We start from the raw sequence: 18,046 nt of genomic DNA, 5'->3' as shown, positions 1-18,046 counted from the left end.
GAGTGTTTTGAGCTTCGCATTCGCTTTTATTACAGTCATCCCATTCAATCGCCACTGGAGACAACACAACGCCTCGCCCACGCTTCCCCTTCGAGAATGCCCGCCCCTGTGCAGAACCCCTTCAAGAGCCGCCCGGTAGCCAGCCAGCCCAGTCCCCGCGGCGCGCTACCTTGTGACGTCACCGAGGGAAGAGGCGGATTCTCCTACCACCGGAAGACGTCTGATTTTTTGATTGGCTAGCCAGGACGTCCGTTAGGACGTGTTGCGCTTTTGGTGTGCACTCGGAGTGTGGGCGGCCCTGTGGGGGTGTGTGGCAGGGGTTTCCAGACCCGGGGCCAATACACCAGCCCCTTCCATCAGGGGTTCGGTTTAGGGTCGCCCCTGGCGGGCGGCTCTCGAATCTTGAAGAACAGCACACGAACCCGGACCCTCCCGGGGCTGCGGAGGTCGGCAGGAAGATGGCGGCAGCGTCGGTCTCTGAGACTTTGGCTTCTCAGTTCTCGGTAAGAAGCGGTTGACGTTCGAATAGGCCCCGGGTCGGTCCTGGCGCCCCTTTGCTTTTTCTCACTCTTCAGAGCGCTCTCGGCCCAGAGTCTCACTCCATCTTGGGGAGCGGCGGGGGGCGCCTAGATCGCCCCTTGCTACCTCGGCGCCCACCGCTCCTATGTCAAGGTTGCACCCTTCCATTTAGACAGGCCGGGCCCGTCACTCCCGCCCCCCCCCCCCGCCTCTTTTATCTTTCGGCCTAGCCGCCCAGGTGCCGAAAGTTGCCTGGACTCGCAGGGATGACTACCTACACCATGGCCTGCGAGAACAGGGCTCCTGGGTCTCGTGGGTGTAACGGCCCCTCTTGGAAACTCTCCGAGACCAGGTGGGCGCTCTAGTCGGCTTAATGGGCAGCTGTTGAATTGTTATGTCTTGAGTGCGTCTGCTGATTCCTTTGCTTGCAGTGCCTCCCCCTCCCATCTTCCCAGTAACTTCGATCTATGCTCATCCTGTCTCGAGCGCGCGCGCTTCCCACCTCCCTCTGTATTACGGTGACCTCAGTGTGTAGTAAATGCCCTTTTAGAGAGGCGACAAGGGGAGCCAATCTTAAATATTGTATTGGCCTCTACAAGAGCCACCAGTCTCTTCAGTCACTGGTATTTTGTGGAATTGGAGCGGGACCTGCCGCATTGGGAATAGATAGGCAGTAAATGTGAATGTGAAGCAGCTCAAGCTGGAGCCATTAGCTCTTCATCTAGCAAATGCTGAGTGTCTGGCGTACTTTTAGGCTCTAGGATTACACGGATGAATAGGGGAGAACCCCTGCTCTGAAGGAGCAAAGCACTGAAGAGAAACTACACGTAATTAGATTATTACACAGTACAGTTTGATAAATGCCACCCTGTTAGAATAACCTAGGCGAGAGTGATTAGCAGTGCTTGGGTAGAGAAGGTGGAGCTAGCTGGGTGGTGAAGGAATCGGAAATGCTTGTCCCAGGAACAGAAAAGGAAGGAGAAAAACTCACCGCAGGCATTTTGGAATATGTGCCAAGACAAGAGGTGTTTTCAGAAAACTTGTAAAAATTTGAATTGAGCAGAGGTAGTGTGGAGGTAGAGTTCGGTTACATGAATTGTAAAAATAGGTTAAAATATGAAAAAAGAGAGATAGTGAGAGGAGAATATCAGGTAAGGTTGTCAAAGAAGTTAATGGGGAAAAGCTTAGGGGGACAGTAAAAGCAGAGTCACCTTGGTGAAAACACACTTTTCCTCAGTTTCAGCTTTTGGTGACTGTTGTTAAAATTTGTGTTAATGAGGCCAGAAGTGATCTTCAGAGTTTCAGCACAGTGGGGGTAGCAAGTTTGTAGAGAGGTCAGGGATGATTAAGAGGAAGGAAGGAAGGAAACAATCGGAGTTATCCAGGAATTAGATCAGTGAAAGGGAAGATAAAAGACAAGCTATTAGACTATTAAGAAATGTCATTAAGTAGATGGATGAGATGATACAGGAGTTGTGATTAATCAGGAGAAAAAATAATTAAACATAATTGGGAAAGGAGGGCTTTTCACCACTCTCAAAACAGCACTTGGAGACTGAGCAAGGAAAACTATAAATGTTGATTTGAGCTGAACTCTGCCAAGGCCACCTAGCTGAGAGTGGTTACTGGGGTGTGGTCAACCCTTAGTCTTTAAGATACCCTGGACAGAAATCCTATAGAGTGTTTAATAGGAAAGCATATATATTTTTATATGCTAAGCTCAGCTTTAAGTGGATTCGAAATACTCAGAGTACACTAAGAATACCTAGGACCCTTTACAAATCAAAGTATAACTTTCTTAACTTTACCTACTAAATCAAAATATCTAATTTGGAAGTCACTATGTCTCAAAACAAAAATGACTAAATTTAACTTATCAGTGTGTAGGAAATGGCCCTGCTTAGATACTTTAACTGTCCTGTCAGAAATAAGGCTGGCATTTCCAACAGAATTTAAAAAGCACTCCAGCTTAACAGCCGATCATAAAATAAGGCAACGAAAGAAGACCTTTTAAAACTACAACATGAACTCAGAAGGCTACTCATAATGAGATTTCAGGGTTGTGAACATTAACTATTTCTGTTGTATTTAACATTGATAAACCCAGCATAGGTATAGTAAATGGAAATGCTTTAAGGAGGCAAGGATTTTTATCAGGTAGATTCACAAATAACAGTCTTTGGGAAGCAGGTGCAATGTAAATCTCAAATGTGAACAACATGGAAGTAGGTGATACTTTTGAATTGTTCTTGTAAGCATTCTTTCTCTGCAACAGCAGCAAGAAGAGTAACAACTCACAGCTAACATTTATTGAAAGATTGTTATGTATTAACCCACTAGTGGAGAGCCTCAGGAAAATAAGTATGATCAGGCATAATGATAATGAAAGTACAGGCAGCCTAGTGTTGAAACAGAATATCTTTCCTGTTTTTGTTTTAAATTTTCCCCAGTAACCACGGTCAGCACTCTTAGGTCACTTTGGACTTAATTAATAAGCTAATCTCCTAATTGGTCTCCCTGGCTTTTTTGCCAGGCCCATTGACAAACCTGCTCTGTATTTCTCTTAAAAGTGATTTATGAATGTATCATAGATTTCATAACATTAAATATATAAAGATTTATTTTTGAGTATAATAAAATGAATACCTTCATGCCCCTTAGTGCATCTTCCTGCTTCTCTTTTACTCTCTTACACACACACACACACACACACACACACACACACACATTTTGAGATTATAATAATATATAATACTAGTATAGTACTATCCAGCAGGCATTTTGAATACTTTTTATATATTAACTCATTTAATCCTCATAATAATCTTATGAGGTTGGCCTTAGTATTTCCATTTTTGAATGAGCAAAATGAGGGACAAAGAGGTTAAGTCAAGGTTACACAACTAGTAAATGACAGAGCGTCTTTTATATTTCTGTATAGTGTAGTATCTTGATGGGCTTTGGGGTTTTTAGGGTGTGTTCATTTGTTTGCCAACTATTGTAAACAGTCCTGTTGTGATCATCTCTATATGTTTCACATGTGCAAAATTTTCTCTAGCGTGGCAGTTCTCAGAGAGTGGTCTGAAGACCTTTGGGGGTCTACAGTGTCCTTCCTTATCCAGCCACTTTGTGGGAGACCAGATTCTTCATGTACATTAACCAAAACAGAGAGAATGCAGAAGCAAATAAAATCTAGCAGCCTTCTTTAAGCCAAGAGTTAAAGAGATTTGCAAAAAATGTAAAACAGTGCCACTCTTTTCACTAAATTTTTTGGATGACATAGTTATTTTTCATTCAAAAATTATATTTATGATAACATCATGGGTTTAATATTTTTAAATTAGTAAATATCTTTAAATTTTCTGTTTTAATTTTTCATGTGATAAATATCAATTGATATAACCCACATAAGCAAAAGCTTTCTGGGGTCTTCAGTAATTTTTAAGAGTGTAAGGGCGTCCTGTGACCAAAAAGTTTGAGGAGCAACGATTTTTGAAACACAGGTTTGTACTGCGGGTTACAACTTAGTAATGGGTTGTAGTGTATGTTTAGAAACTTAGGACTGACTTTTTTTTTTGAGGAGAGAGAGGAAATAGTTAGTGAAATGCTGGGTCATAGAGTGTGTGCATCTTTGGCTTTATTTGGTAATGCTGAATTGTTTCCCAAAGTGATTGTACCAGTTTACATTCCCATCAACAGTCCCCTTTAATCTGTATCCTCTTTAACCGGTGGTGGTGTGTCAATTTTTTTCTTTTTTTTGCTGAGAGATGAGTGTGAAGTGGTGTCCTGTTCTTATTCTTATTTGTGTTCTCTGATCATTGATGAAAATACACTTTTTTTTCATAATTTTACTAGTCTTTTGTGTGTTTTGTTCTTGTTCTGTGATATGCCTCTTAGTATCTTTTGCCTTTTTTCAATTGGTTTGTCTTTTTTTTTTTTTTTTTTTACTGATTTATAGTCATTCTTTACGTATTCTGAGTCAACTATTAGAAGTCTTCTAATGCTCTTTGGCTTGTTTTTTTATGATATGTTTTGATTAGCAAGAGTTCTTTATTTTAATGTAAAATTTATTCTTTCTTTAATGATTATTGATTTTTGGCTAAATTCTTCCTTATAGCCAAGGCCTTAATGATATTCTGTATTTTTCTCTACAGGTGTTAAAGTTGGGGCCTATTGTCTTTTATTTGCTTGAAATTAATTTGTGTGCTTATGAGGTAGGGATGTTTTATTTATGATATGCATTTCAGCATTGTTTAAACTCATCCTTTCCCCAGTGGTTTACAATTCCAGCTGTAGGTATATTAATTTCCATATGTGTATGAACATGTTACTGGGCTGTTTGTTCCACTGTTGTATTTTTCTATACTCACTGTCTTAATGCTTTCCTTTTTTTTTTTTTGGTCTGAGAGGCCAACTATCTTCCTTGTTCCTCAGAAGAAATGGTAGCTATTCTTGGTCCTCTGCTGTTCTTCAGTAGAAATTCTAGAATCTGGTATTGGAATTTTGATTGAAATTGAATTGAATTTCTAGTTCATTTTGGGAATAACTGATATCTTTAGGATATTGAGCTATCTGAACATGTTATTCCAGTTTTTTTGAGTAACATTTATTTGAACATTTTTCAGTAAAGTTTTATAGTTTCAGGTCTTGTATATTTATTAAATTTATTTCTAGTTACTTTATTTTTTATATGTTTTCATAAGTTGCATTTTCTAACTAGTATATAGAATTATTATTGCTTATTGCATATTAATTTTACTCAGCAACTTTCCTAAACTCCAGTTGTAACCATTGAGGGTTCTTGGTATTCTCTGTTGAGACAGTCATAATAAGTTTGGATTCTTCCTTTACAGTTTTAACATCTGTTATTTCTTTTCATTATCTTAATGTGCAGGCTAGGAAATAACAGCACAACATTGACAAGAAGTTGTCTTGTAGATAATCTTTGCCTTGTTCCTGAATTTTAAAGGGATGTTTTAAATTTTGCACCATTAAATATGTTGCCATTTTTTGGGTAAATTTTCTAATTACCATAAGAAAAAAGTTATTTAATAATGGCTAGATATTAAATTTTATTGACTACTCTTTTGCATTTGTTGTTCGTATGGATTTTCACTTTAATGGGATGGATTGCATCAAAAGATGTTCCTAATGTTCACACAGTTTTAGATTCCTGGAATAACCCCGCGTTGGTCATACTGCTTTATCTTTTCTATGTATTTGTGTATGGTCTGCTAAATGGTATTTAAATTTTTATGTACCTGATTTTTATTTCTTCCAGCTGTGTTGCACATTACATTTGAAAAGAAGGCAAGTAATAGTACATTTTTTATCATCCTTCACACTTAACACAGTGTCATACACAGAGACGTTTAATAAATATTTGAGGGGACTTCCTTGGTAGTCCAGGGGTAAAGAATTGCCTTCCAATGCAGGGGACATGGGTTTGATCCTTGGTCGGGGAACTAAGATCCCACATGCTGTGGGGCAGCTGAGGCCACGCGCCACAACTGCTGAGCTCACGTGCCTCAAGGAGAGAGCCTGTGTGCCGCAGACTACGCAGCCCACACACCCTGGAGCCCATGCACCAAACCAGAGAGAGAAAAAGAGAAAACCCGCACGCCACAGGTAGAGAGAAGCCCAGGCACCACAACGAAGAGCTTGCATGCCTCAATCAATCAATAGTCTTTTTTAAATATAAATAAATAAATAAAAAATATTTGAGTTATAAGTGTTCCTAAGTAGGATGTTTGCCCTAACAACTAAAGCTACCAGGAAAGAAAGTGATCAGGTTAAACATTTTGCCTTTAATCCTGAAAGTTTTTCCTAGAATCATATCATTTTAGTCGGAAAAATATTTGGAAAGAGGACTGGATTAGGAGCTGGACTTGGGCACCTTAGTAGCTGTGAAACCTGAAGCAAATGGTTTATGTTTTCTTAGCCTCTTTTTTCACCTACAAAATGGGGACAGTAATATTTGCTATGCTTGCTTCTTAGGGTTCTTGTGATAATTTAAGGAGAATATGAGTGTGCTTAGAGAAAACAATGTGCTAACAAATCTAAGATACCATGTTCATTGTTCTAAAAATAAATCCAAGTATATTTTCCTGAACTATAAAGTGGAGATACTTTCTTACTTGCTTACTTGTCAGGAATGTTGTGAAGATCAACCCAGATAATGAAAGTGTAGGTTGTAAAGTGCAAGGTGAGTTTGAGGTTTATGGATTGTTTTTAGTATTAATATGAGAGAAGATAGCATAAACAGTATGCTTAAAGGATCCTTTGCCCTTCCATAGTTCTCAGGTACCATGATTGGATGCATATGGCATTGAAGACAGAAAATAATTCTCTCTTGAAATCTTCCATAATTCCAGATGACTTGTTATTTTTAGAAAGGGCTGTTTGCAAGGTTAGCTCTTCATTGGCATCTGTGAACTTGAGTGGTAAACAGTTTCCTACACAGATCTAGAACTTTAACCTAAATCAGGAAAGAGTGGCTTATTGTGCTTAAACTGTTTATGCAAACAATGTTGAACACCTGTTTTCCTTCTGGGAATCAGGAATATAACCAGCCTCAAATAAAAACCTTGGCCACTGAGTCTAAAGAGCTTCTTTAGTAGACGCCACTTGACACAGCTGTCTCTGTTAGTTGCTCGAGGAATTAAGCACATCCTGTATGACTCGACCTAGAGAGGAATTTTCAAAGCTTGTGCCTGATCTCTTGTAGCTTCTCCCTTTTCTGATTTTGCTTTGTATCCTTTTGTTGTAAGAAATCATAGCTGTAAGTATAACTCTGTGCTGAGTTTTGTCAGTTTTTCAAGCAAATCATTGAACCCGGGGATGGTCTTGGAGACCCCTGACTCTGATGGTGACAATATTTGGAACCTTCCCAAAATTCAAGTTCTGAAATACCAGCCAAGAACTAACCTTGCAGGCAGACCTTGAGTCTGCGATGTTAACTCTTTCTACACAGCCTCCCTATGACATTTGTGCTATTATTTGGTACAAAAGAAACCAAAAGCTTTTGTCTTCTAAGAGATTATAGTAACTTTATTGAATAGGATTATTCAGTTTTATAAGCATTATGCAGTTTTCCTGTTTTGTAACATATTTATATAATTAATTCGTTCAACAGATTTATTAAACATATTTATTGAGTGTCTTTTTGGAACTTAAACCCTTAATGGGGTGACTATATTTTTCCAACATGCAATTTTTCTATGCCAACTGGGTGTCCTACAATTCAATTCTGACACTACCTAGAGATAGTGCAAACACCACAGGTTAAGACACTAGGTCCCACAAGACTGCCCCCATTTCAGTTGCCACCTGCAAGTCCCAGATGTCCCCAAGGAAGCTGTACTTCTGCCCAGCCAACTGTAGATTAAGGAGTTCTGACTCTTCCTCCGCCACATTCAGTAATTTGCTACAGTGACTCACAGAACTCAGGAAAACACTACACTTACAATTAAAACTTTTTTTAAACTTTTTCTTATAAAGAATACAACTCCAGAACCACCAAATGGAAGAGAGACACAGGGTAAGATGTAAAGGGACTTCCATGACCAATCTGGACACTCCTGGGACCTCATTGAACAAAGAGTTTTTTAGGGAGGTTTCATTATGTGGGTAGGATTGACTAAATCATTAGCCATTGGTGAGTGAGCTCAATCTCTAGCCCCTCTTCCTTCTCTTGAGGGCACGGGGTGGGACTGAAATTTCTAACCCTCTAATCGCCTAGTAGGTTTTTCTGGCTATCTGCCCTCATCCTAAAGCTATCCAGGGCCCCCGCTATTACCATAACAAAGACACTCCTATCACTTAAAAATTCTGAGAGTTTTTAAACCTCTTTCAGGGACAAAAACTAAATATATTTTTAATTTTTCCACAGGGCATAGAGATGATAAATATATCAGGTAGAAATAGTGTTTCTTAAAAGGGTAAGGAGATAGAGTGACAAAAGGTGCTACTTTAGATAGGGTAGTCAGGGAAAACCTCACTGACAAACTTTTGAGTAGATAACTGAGTAGTGGGAGGAAGGGAGCTTTCCAGGCAGAGTAAATATAGCAAATGAAAACAGTGTACTGTGCATTTTAGAAATCCAAAAGTTGGTCAGTATGGCTGGAAAATATGGGGGTGGGGCGGAGAGAGACTGGTAAGGGATGAGGTCAGGGTTAGCCTGGGGTCAGTTAATGTGGGGTCATGGTAAGAATTTTGGTTTTTATTCTGGGATGGAAAGCCATTGGAAGGTTCTGATTAGGGGCATTACTTGAATTATTAAAGGATCATAACACCTACTATTTGGAGAACAGACTGGGGGACCTCGACAGAAGTGGTTAGGAGGCTATTATGGTAGTCCAGACAGAAAGATCACAGTGGTGTCAAGCAGGGAATTAGTGGAATTGATGAGAAGTTGAAGACTTTCTGTATATATGGTAAAGACAGAGACCCAGCCAGGTATACTGAAAGATTGGATGTGAGATATGTATGAGAAATGACTCATGCAAGGGTTTTGGCCTGAGCAGCTGGGTAGGTGGTGGTGCCAATTATTGTGGTATGCTTTGAGGAGTTGGTTTGGGAAATAGATTCAAGAATTTGGTTATAGACATGTTAAGTTTGGGGTCCTCATATTGACATCCAAGTGGAGACAGCGAGTAGGAAGGTTGATTTGAATATAGAGTTTCAAGAGGGAGAGCTATATATAACATATTTAAACTTGAAAGTTATCAGCAGATAGAGGCTTTTTGAAAGCCCTGAGAGTTGATGAGATCATCAAAGGTATCCATGTAGATGAAGACAAGAGGAGGAAGGACTAAGCTTTAGGGAACTCCAGCATTTAGAAAGAGGAAGAAGAGAGAGCCCAGGAGATTCTGAGGGAGACACCTGGGTGTTAGAAGGAAAATCCGATTGTTGTGTTCCATCCACTGAAGGAAGTATTGGGATGAAGTGATCTGCTGTATCACATGCTTCTGGGAGGTCACTGAGTTCAGCCCTGTAAAAGTCACTGGTGAACTTGAAGAGCTGTTTCTCTGAATTGGTGAGGATTGAAGAGGGGATTAAAAGGGAAGGTGATTAAGAAGTGGCAGCAATTACAAACAAGTATTTTGAGGGACTTTGTTTTAAAAGTTGAGAAATGAGGGCTTCCCTGGTGGCGCAGTGGTTGAGAGTCCGCCTGCCGATGCAGGGGACGCGGGTTCGTGCCCCGGACCGGGAAGATCCCACATGCCGCGGAGCGGCTGGGCCCGTGAGCCATGGCCGCTGGGCCTGCGTGTCCGGAGCCTGTGCCCCGCAACGGGAGAGGCCACAACAGTGAGAGGCCCGCATACCGCAAAAAAAAAAAAAAAAAAGTTGAGAAATGAGACAGGAGCTGGAGAGGAGTCCCTAAAGTTCAGAAAAGTCTGTCTTTCCTTCCTTCCTCACCTCCCTCTGCTTTCTCTGTTCCCTGCTGTCTCTTCCCTCCCTTCCTTTCCTCCTTCCTTTCTCTCCTTTCTCCCTTCCTCCCTCCCTCTTTCTCTCCCTTTCTTTCCTTCCCTCCCTTCCTTTCCTTCCAAATTGGCAGTGTGCAAGGTCTAGTAGGGAGGGAGAAATAGATGGCATCTGGAGGGATATCATGTCCTTTAGAAAGGACAACCAAGACTTTGAGTAGGTAAGTGGAGATAGGTCTGTTATACAAAGCTCATTCCCTGTGTTATGTGTGTTAAAATAGATGCAAGTAGGTTTGTGGGTTCTTTTGAAAGCTAGTTAATTTTTCAGTTAATCACATAGAATGTGATTGCCCTGATTCTACTGGAGATCAGGTTGGTGTGACAACTCACTATTTTCTTATTATCTTTAGTTGTTTACCTAGTACTTTATCATCTTAACCATTTTTAAATGTACAGATCAGTAGTATTAAACATATTCACATTGTTGTGAAACAGATCTCCAGAACTTTTTCATCTTGCAAAATGGAAACTCTATTAAACAACTCCCCTTTGCAACCTCCCCCCAGCCCCTGGTAACCACCATATTTCTACTTTGTTTCTATGAATTTAACTACTTTACCTCATGTAAGTGGAATCATAAAATTTTTGTCTTTTTGTGACAGGCTTATTTCACTAAGCATAATATCCTCAAGGTTCATCCATTATGTAGCACGTGATGGGATTTCCCTCCTTTTTAAGGCTGAATAATATCGTGTGTAGGTACCACATTTTATCCTCTACAATTTTTAATAGACACTATGTGTACGTAACTGAGTTATCAGTTTCTTATTTCTTGGTTTAATTTTATTTCAAAATAGTTCTTGTAAATAATTTTTATAAAGCCATTTTGTTTTCTTTCTTCCTTTTGCTTTGGGTTGATTTATGTATTCTTCCTGTTCTTTGCTTCAGACTTCTGGCAGCAAATGAGGACATTGATCCAAAACATTTATAGTTAACAATGGCTTTCATTGCTTAAACCCTGACATTCAAAATGAGGTGACTGACTTAGAAAATGGAATATATTTAGAATTACTATTCAAAAAAAGTCTCATTATAACTTGCATTTTTATATTAAGACTTTTCTTAATTTGTCAACTGATCCAAGCAGTATTTTGATGATGTATACGTAACAAATTTTGTTGAAAGACAAATATTGAACTGTTCATTTTACAAGAGCTAGCAGGCAATGAATTTAGCAAAGATGGTTTGTTCTTATTTCTTGATTGGGTGTTTTGTTTTTTTTTCTTTTGGGTTTTGGTAAATTATTTATGCATAATCCTTCTGTTAATATCTGTGCAGTGTTTGGTAATACTAATACAATTCCTTTTGAAAATCATAAGTGAATTTGCTCATGGTTTATGTTCATAGATATGTTAAATGCTCCCTAACCATTGTTCTTTGAATGGTAGTTGTTAAATGATAGGATTCTAGTAGGTTGTATGGAGACATGAGGTACTCTGTGAAGAACAATATTTAAAGTTAAGCTATGTGGTTGATTATGCATGGTGTTTTGCAAGAGCTTTGGCAGTATTATATATTTTAAGAATTGAAAAACACCCTATTTTCTAGCCACCTCCAAAACTTGATGTCAGTTTGCCCAAAAGTTGAAAAAATGCCAACTATTAGTCCTTGTTGCATGTGAACACATGTTTCACAGTAGAGTAGCATGGATTTAAGTACTGCTTTTGAGACTTACCTCCTACCCTTTCCAAGCTCTTTGCCCTCTCTTTTAGTTTTCACAGCCATAGTGTATGTTTTGTATTTGCTTTCTTTTTTTTTTTTTTTTTTTTTTTTTTTGCGGTACTCGGGCCTCTCACCGCTGCGGCCTCTCCCGTTGCGGAGCACAGGATCCGATGCGCAGGCTCAGCGGCCATGGCCCAGGGGCCCAGCCACTCCACGGCACGCGGGATCCTCCCGGCCTGGGGCACGAACCCGCGTCCCCCGCATCGGCAGGCAGACCCTCAACCACTGCGCCACCAGGGAAGCCCTGTATTTGCTTTCTTAAATCAACTGGAAAATTGCATGGTTTTTAACATGGAAATATAGTCTTCAATTTTTAATAAGATTTAGATACAATATGGGTTTTGATGGCGTTTTATTCCAGGAGGCGGTTTACTGTATTGTAAATATTCATTGTTCCTTTTTAGTTTTCTGGACACAGGTTATTCTCGTACTTTATAGTCAGATATATTCTGGTACTATTCTGGTATATATTCTGGTACTATATAGTTCCCCAAAGGTAAGAGTTGAGAACCTAGTTTACTGTGGCTATTTGAATAAGAAAAATGGATGTCTTAGAGTTTTGAGCAGCTAGCAGTCATATCTTCTACCTGAGCTTTTCCCACTCTAGGTCTTTCTACCAAAAGGAAGTCACCTACAAAAAGCAAAACAGTTAGCATCCCCTGCACTGAAAATTATCATGTGGAATGTAATCCCAAATTGAACAGTATGACAAATGCAGAATGGTGTATGTGTGGAAATAAAGTTTTATATTTATGTGTTTGATAAGCTTTAATGTTTTCTAATGGCTTCTCCCTTTTTTCCCCCTAACTAAATGTAAAATTTTTGAGACAAGGAATATGCCTTATTTTCTTTCTATATACCCCAGAGTTTTGGACATTTGTTAGATACTCAGGAATTGTGTAGTTGATTGGGGAAAGATTAATTTAGTCATTTTCTAGCAGTTTCTGATACTGTAAAAAGATAATATTTACTTTTCTGAATATATATCTTATGGTACATATTTTTAAAATAAACTATATTAATAAATTAAACTAATTATTTTATAATAAACTAATTAATTAAACTATACTCACAATATTCATTGTGAGTACCATATTTAAGTATCTCTGCAGCATTTGTATTCAAGTTGTGTGAACATTATTTCCTTTTTATAGTATTTGGCATATGGCTACATTTAGACATATGAAACGCTTTAAAAGTTTTATTATTTTCAAGTAATGATTGAATTCTGTTGTGTTTGGTCAATGGACTTTAGTTTTTGCCTCCATCAGTGGAACATATGTATATATACACATGCTATTTGTGCTTTAAAATTTTGAAAGGTAATTTCTGTATTTTTATTTTTCAGAACATCTTAGCAGAACCATCAAAGTCTAATGGAAATATGGTTCACGATTCCTCATCTTCATATGTAATATATCCACCTGATAAGCCTTTCCTTAATAGTGATCTGCGACGTTCCCCAAATAAGCCTACATTTGCCTATCCAGAAAGCAACAGCAGAGGTAATAGAGCCTAACAAAATGGAGGTTTCTTTTGTGTGCTTATTCACTGCTTAAAAACTCTTAATTGTGTCTTCCATTTATTGTAAAATTAGAGGAGGAGAGTATACTTCCCCCTTCCTGTTTTTAATTTTTTTTTTTTTGCAGTACACGGGCCTCCCACTGCTGTGGCCTCTCCCATTGCGGAGCACAGGCTCCGGACACGCAGGCTTAGCGGCCATGGCTCACGGGCCCAGCCAGTCTGCGGCATGTGGGATCTTCCCGGACCGGGGCACGAACCCGTGTCGCCTTCATCGGCAGGTGGACTCTCAACCACTGTGCCACCAGGGAACACCCCCCCTTCCTGTTTTTAACCTCCTCAAAATATAATGCCTTTCTTTTGTTCCTTGATCATTAGACGTCATCATCCACCTGATCATCAAGACTATGTAACTTTGAGTCATCTAGGACTGCTCTGTCATTTCCAGCATCACTCAGGAACCAAGACTTGTGTTTTGCTTCTGAAATATCCCCAAAACTTACAGATTTTCTCTGTCTCTTCATTCTCATTGGTTTGGTTCAGGCTCTCATCATCTATTGCATAGATGATTGTAATACACTTTTAACCAATTTCTCTGCCTTGGTCTCCCTCTCATCCCCAGTTAACAACATTGCTGCCATTTGCTGTTAACTCATCTCTCCCACTGTAAAGAAAAGTTTCAGCACCTCTCCATGGCTTAAATAATGAAGTCTTAGATTTTCTGTAACTTAGGCTCTACCTGCTTTACCAGCTTCATCCCTAGCCACTCTTCCATTCTTCCTTACCCACACATCCTTTGCTTTGGCTGCTTTGAAATATAGTTGTTCCTGAAACTTGCCATCTGTATTAGTTTTCTTGCTGCCTTAACAAATTACTACAAACTTAGCAGTCTTAAATAACCAAAATTATTATCTGTATGACTAGCAGGGTACTCTATGTAGGCTCCTGAAATCAGTGTTGACTGGACTGTGTTCCTTACTGGAGAGTCTAAGGAAGAACCTGTTGCTAACTCATTCAGATTCTTGGCCAAATTCAGTTCCCTGTGGTTGTAGAACTGAGGTTCCATTGTCTTGCTGACCTTCAGTCAGCACCAGTCTTTGCTCCTAGAATCTGTCTGCATTCTCATGCTTTTCTTATGGTCCCCTACAGGAATGGTGGGTCATGTCTCTCTCATGCTTCAAATTTCTCTGACTTCTCCCACTGCTTCTTTCTAATTACAGCCAGAGAAAATTGTCAGCTTTTAAGGGTTCATGTATTTTAGTTAGATTGAGCCCAGTCAAATAATCAGATATAATTTCCCTATCTGTAAGGTCCATAGCTTTAATTACATCTCCCAAAATGCTTTTTACCATATAACAGGTTTTCAGGGATTCTAGGATTAGGACATAGGCATCTTTGAGTGTCTGTTTTGCCTACCACACCAGCCACGGTGAAAATTATACTCTTTTCTCTAAAGCCTGGATTGTATATTATTTCTTCATAGCAGTCTTCTTCTCTACCAGCTTCCTCAACACATACCTCTCTTTACTGTCTTCAGATGTCTCTTCTGAACTCTCTTGGTCCTTTGGTCATACCTCATAGCCTTTACTTTTTTGTCTGGGGCGAGGGGTGGTGGTTTCTGTGTCTATCCATCCTATACTGAAAGTAGGTATCATTGGATTGATACCAGAAACGCTGTAAAAGTATAATGGATCATAATGATTATCTTGGGGCATTGCAACACAGTTCATAACATCATGTTCTGAAGGAATAAAAGAAGCTTATTTACTGTCTTCCACTTTATTTTTTCTCGTTTACTTTCTTCTTCCTCTCCTTTTTTCTGCCCTTTCTCATTTTCCTGAAAACCACAAATTACACACAGGCAGAATTTAGCTTTATTGCTAACACACTAGGTTAAACACTTGCTAACCTTTGCTTTGTGAATAAATCTGCCCCATTTAATTTTTGTTATTCATGGATTCTTTAGTAATTTGCTTTTCTCTGAACTTTAAAAAAAGTCTTTAGATCGACGTAGAGATCAATGTAAAGATCAAAACTAGATGAAAAATCGTGATAGGATTAGTATCTAATTCTTAGACCTTATGTTCCTGCTAGAACTCTTGCATGTTTTTGTGTGTGCTTATTTTTTTAAAAGAAATCATTACTAAAATTTAACTGATTTTTGCTCCACGGTGGGCTTCAGTTATTTGTTTTGCTTTTTTAACCTATGTTGTTTGAAAGTTACACAACTTTTGTTATTTTTCTAAATTGCCAGTCTTTAGCTGCTGTATTCTGATGAGTAGCACTTTATCAATTGTTTTATTAACCGTTAAATTAATCAGTATTTTCTTTATCATCATCTTTGAGATACAGTATCTTATGAATAAGATATTTCTAGTTAGTAAATTGAGTATCACCTATTGAAATTCTTAAAAGACACTTAAAAGAAATTCTTAAAGGCCTCGGGTTAAATTTATTTCAGCAAACACTTTTAATGTCCCATTACAGGCTAGGATTTACATTGGTAACTATACTTAGATATTGTTACCTACCTAGTATTTTATTATACAGCCAGTACACAGTTTACAAACCAGTGTTATTCTGAGATTGATTTTTAAGATATTTGCAATGCATTTCCCAATTGAAACAAAAGGGTTCCTAAACTAATTTACAAACAGCTGTTTAACCCATATGTGGCTAAAATATAACACTTCTTTTATCTAGAAAATCATTAGTAAATATAATTGCCACACTACTGATTAAACACAACTTTAAAAAAAGAATGAAAGGAATGAAATGCAGTAACATTTCAGACATAGCAAATATATTTCATTTCATCCTCTCAGGAAAACTGTATAAGGTAGGTATATTCAAAATTAACTGATGAAGAAACATCTCAAAGATGATTACTTTAACATATGCAGTATCAAAACCATTTTCTCTTCCCACTTTTTCCCTGATTTGTTCAGTGAACCCTCAAATATTTACTGAATGAATGAAGGCTTATTTTGAATAGATACTGGCCATGATAAACTTTTTCTTTTATACTTAGTAAATGTTTTTTTCTCACTAATACTTTAGGGGGAAAAACTTGTAGTTTAGTTACGGTTTAACATTTTCATTGATAAATTACCATTTCACTTCACTATCGGAAAATGACTTTGAAAATATAATTTGACTAATGCCATGGAACGAGATAAACTGTGCTTCTTGTAATTCTCATATTAATTTTGAACTTCAGTTAGAAAAGAAATGAACAAGAAATTCGAAATTATTACTGACATCAAAAAATGTACTAATGTTTTTAGAGAGTCCTTTAAAATAATGGTAACATCATTCCAAAGATTTTCAGTATAACCCATAGCTCATGTCACTTGTTCAGTACATTTCACATGATAGTAATGTGAAGAATGGCTTGGATGTTTGAAGCAGGGTAAGTAGCTACAAGGTGGTTCTACTAGGCCAGTGCTTTCCAACCTTTCACATACCATAGTACATATGCACAATAAAATAGTAATACATATATAACACACTGAGATAAACTGGTGGGGTTGGTGGCAACTAATCTGGGGTCTTTTACTGTCCCAAGCTACTCTTGATCCCCCTAAGAGCTGAGAGAAAAAACATCTTGGCGTATCTATTACAAATTTGTGTTGGAACACTCAGTGTTATTGGGACCAGTGTTATAGTCAAGTTATAGCTATTGTGTTAGGTATTGATAACAATTTACTGCCCATCTGTTCTTCTAAAGCATTGGTTCTCAATTTTTTTTTGGTCCAGGAAACCCATTAAATGTGTACATAAGTATTTCAATGAAGAATATTTTTCCAAATTTAAAAAACATACTATAAAGAGTGGCATTGTTTTATTTTACACTGTAAATCTCTTGTTTCTGGCTTAATAGAAGACAGCTTAACTCTCATATTTACTTTTGCATTCCACTTGTGATGATAAATTGTTCTGATTGAAGTATGTGGGAAAGAAAATCTGGCCTTACACAGATATGCAGTTGGAAAATGAGTAAATTTTAATAGCCTTTCCAACAATTTGTGGCTATTCTTTGACACTATATCACAACTTGGCAAATACAGTTTCTTAAAATTTAGCTGCAGTGTGGATTATGGAAACATTACTGAGTTTTTCATAATCTGGGACCTCAGAACCACCTACGTGGTTGCATATTAACTAGAAGGATTTAAGATTCAGAAGCAGTTGTAGTTACACCTGTGGTTTATTACAGGGGAATCTGGAGAAATCCAGATTCAGGCTTCCAAAGTTTTTTCTTGTGATCACATAAAACACACTTCTTCCTCCAGCAATAAACTGCATAACTAGGCTCAGAGACAAGGGCTTTTATTTGGAATTGGTCACACAGACACTTTGTGCCTGCTCAGCTAGTCAAGATATTCACCGTAAAACATATTGTTTACACAATCTAGGCAGACTTCTGCAGCAGGATTCAGTGCCCTAGTCATACAAAACGACCTTATCGGTTAGTAACATAGAGAACATTCCCAAAGCCAATTCCCAGAAGTTAGTCAAGGTTCAAGCCTGTAAACCAATTTTTTTTTTTTTTGAGTGCTATTCCACTGAAATTCATTGGTTTGTTTTGAACTTTGAATGACTCTTTTACCCATGCATGACTTGTTAATTGTATTGACTTATACACACTTGTAAAATTTGACATTTCTTTATACAATATCAAAAAGATTACGTTTGTTAATATCACTCGATCTCAATAGAAGAAAACCTTTATATTGGGAAACTATAAAGCTCACAAAAGAGATAACTTTTTTTTTTTAGAATTTTAACTTTCACTT

At 38.2% G+C, this 18,046-nt stretch overlaps 1 protein-coding gene across 5 annotated transcripts in view; it reads left to right on the top strand.

Annotated features, from left to right (window-relative positions):
- The first annotated feature begins 256 nt into the window (after positions 1 to 256).
- The window catches only part of CEP57 (centrosomal protein 57), a 47,476-nt gene continuing 29,686 nt past the window's right edge, over positions 257 to 18,046 (top strand). The window contains exons 1-3 of one of the 5 annotated variants that reach the window (XM_032639219.1): positions 258 to 503; positions 10,607 to 10,699; positions 13,075 to 13,231. In XM_032639219.1, the coding sequence (XP_032495110.1) occupies positions 13,111 to 13,231 (121 nt within the window). In that variant the 5' untranslated portion in view covers positions 258 to 503; positions 10,607 to 10,699; positions 13,075 to 13,110. Of the gene's footprint in view, positions 504 to 4,673; positions 4,734 to 10,606; positions 10,700 to 13,074; positions 13,232 to 18,046 lie in introns of all 5 variants that reach the window. The other 4 variants (XM_032639217.1, XM_032639218.1, XM_032639221.1 and 1 more) reach the window with 4 other exon arrangements.

Source organism: Phocoena sinus, chromosome 8 (genome assembly GCF_008692025.1).
Source record: "Phocoena sinus isolate mPhoSin1 chromosome 8, mPhoSin1.pri, whole genome shotgun sequence".
In the NCBI taxonomy this organism is placed as follows: Eukaryota; Metazoa; Chordata; class Mammalia; order Artiodactyla; family Phocoenidae; genus Phocoena; species Phocoena sinus.
This window is presented reverse-complemented; position numbering and strand designations above follow the sequence as displayed.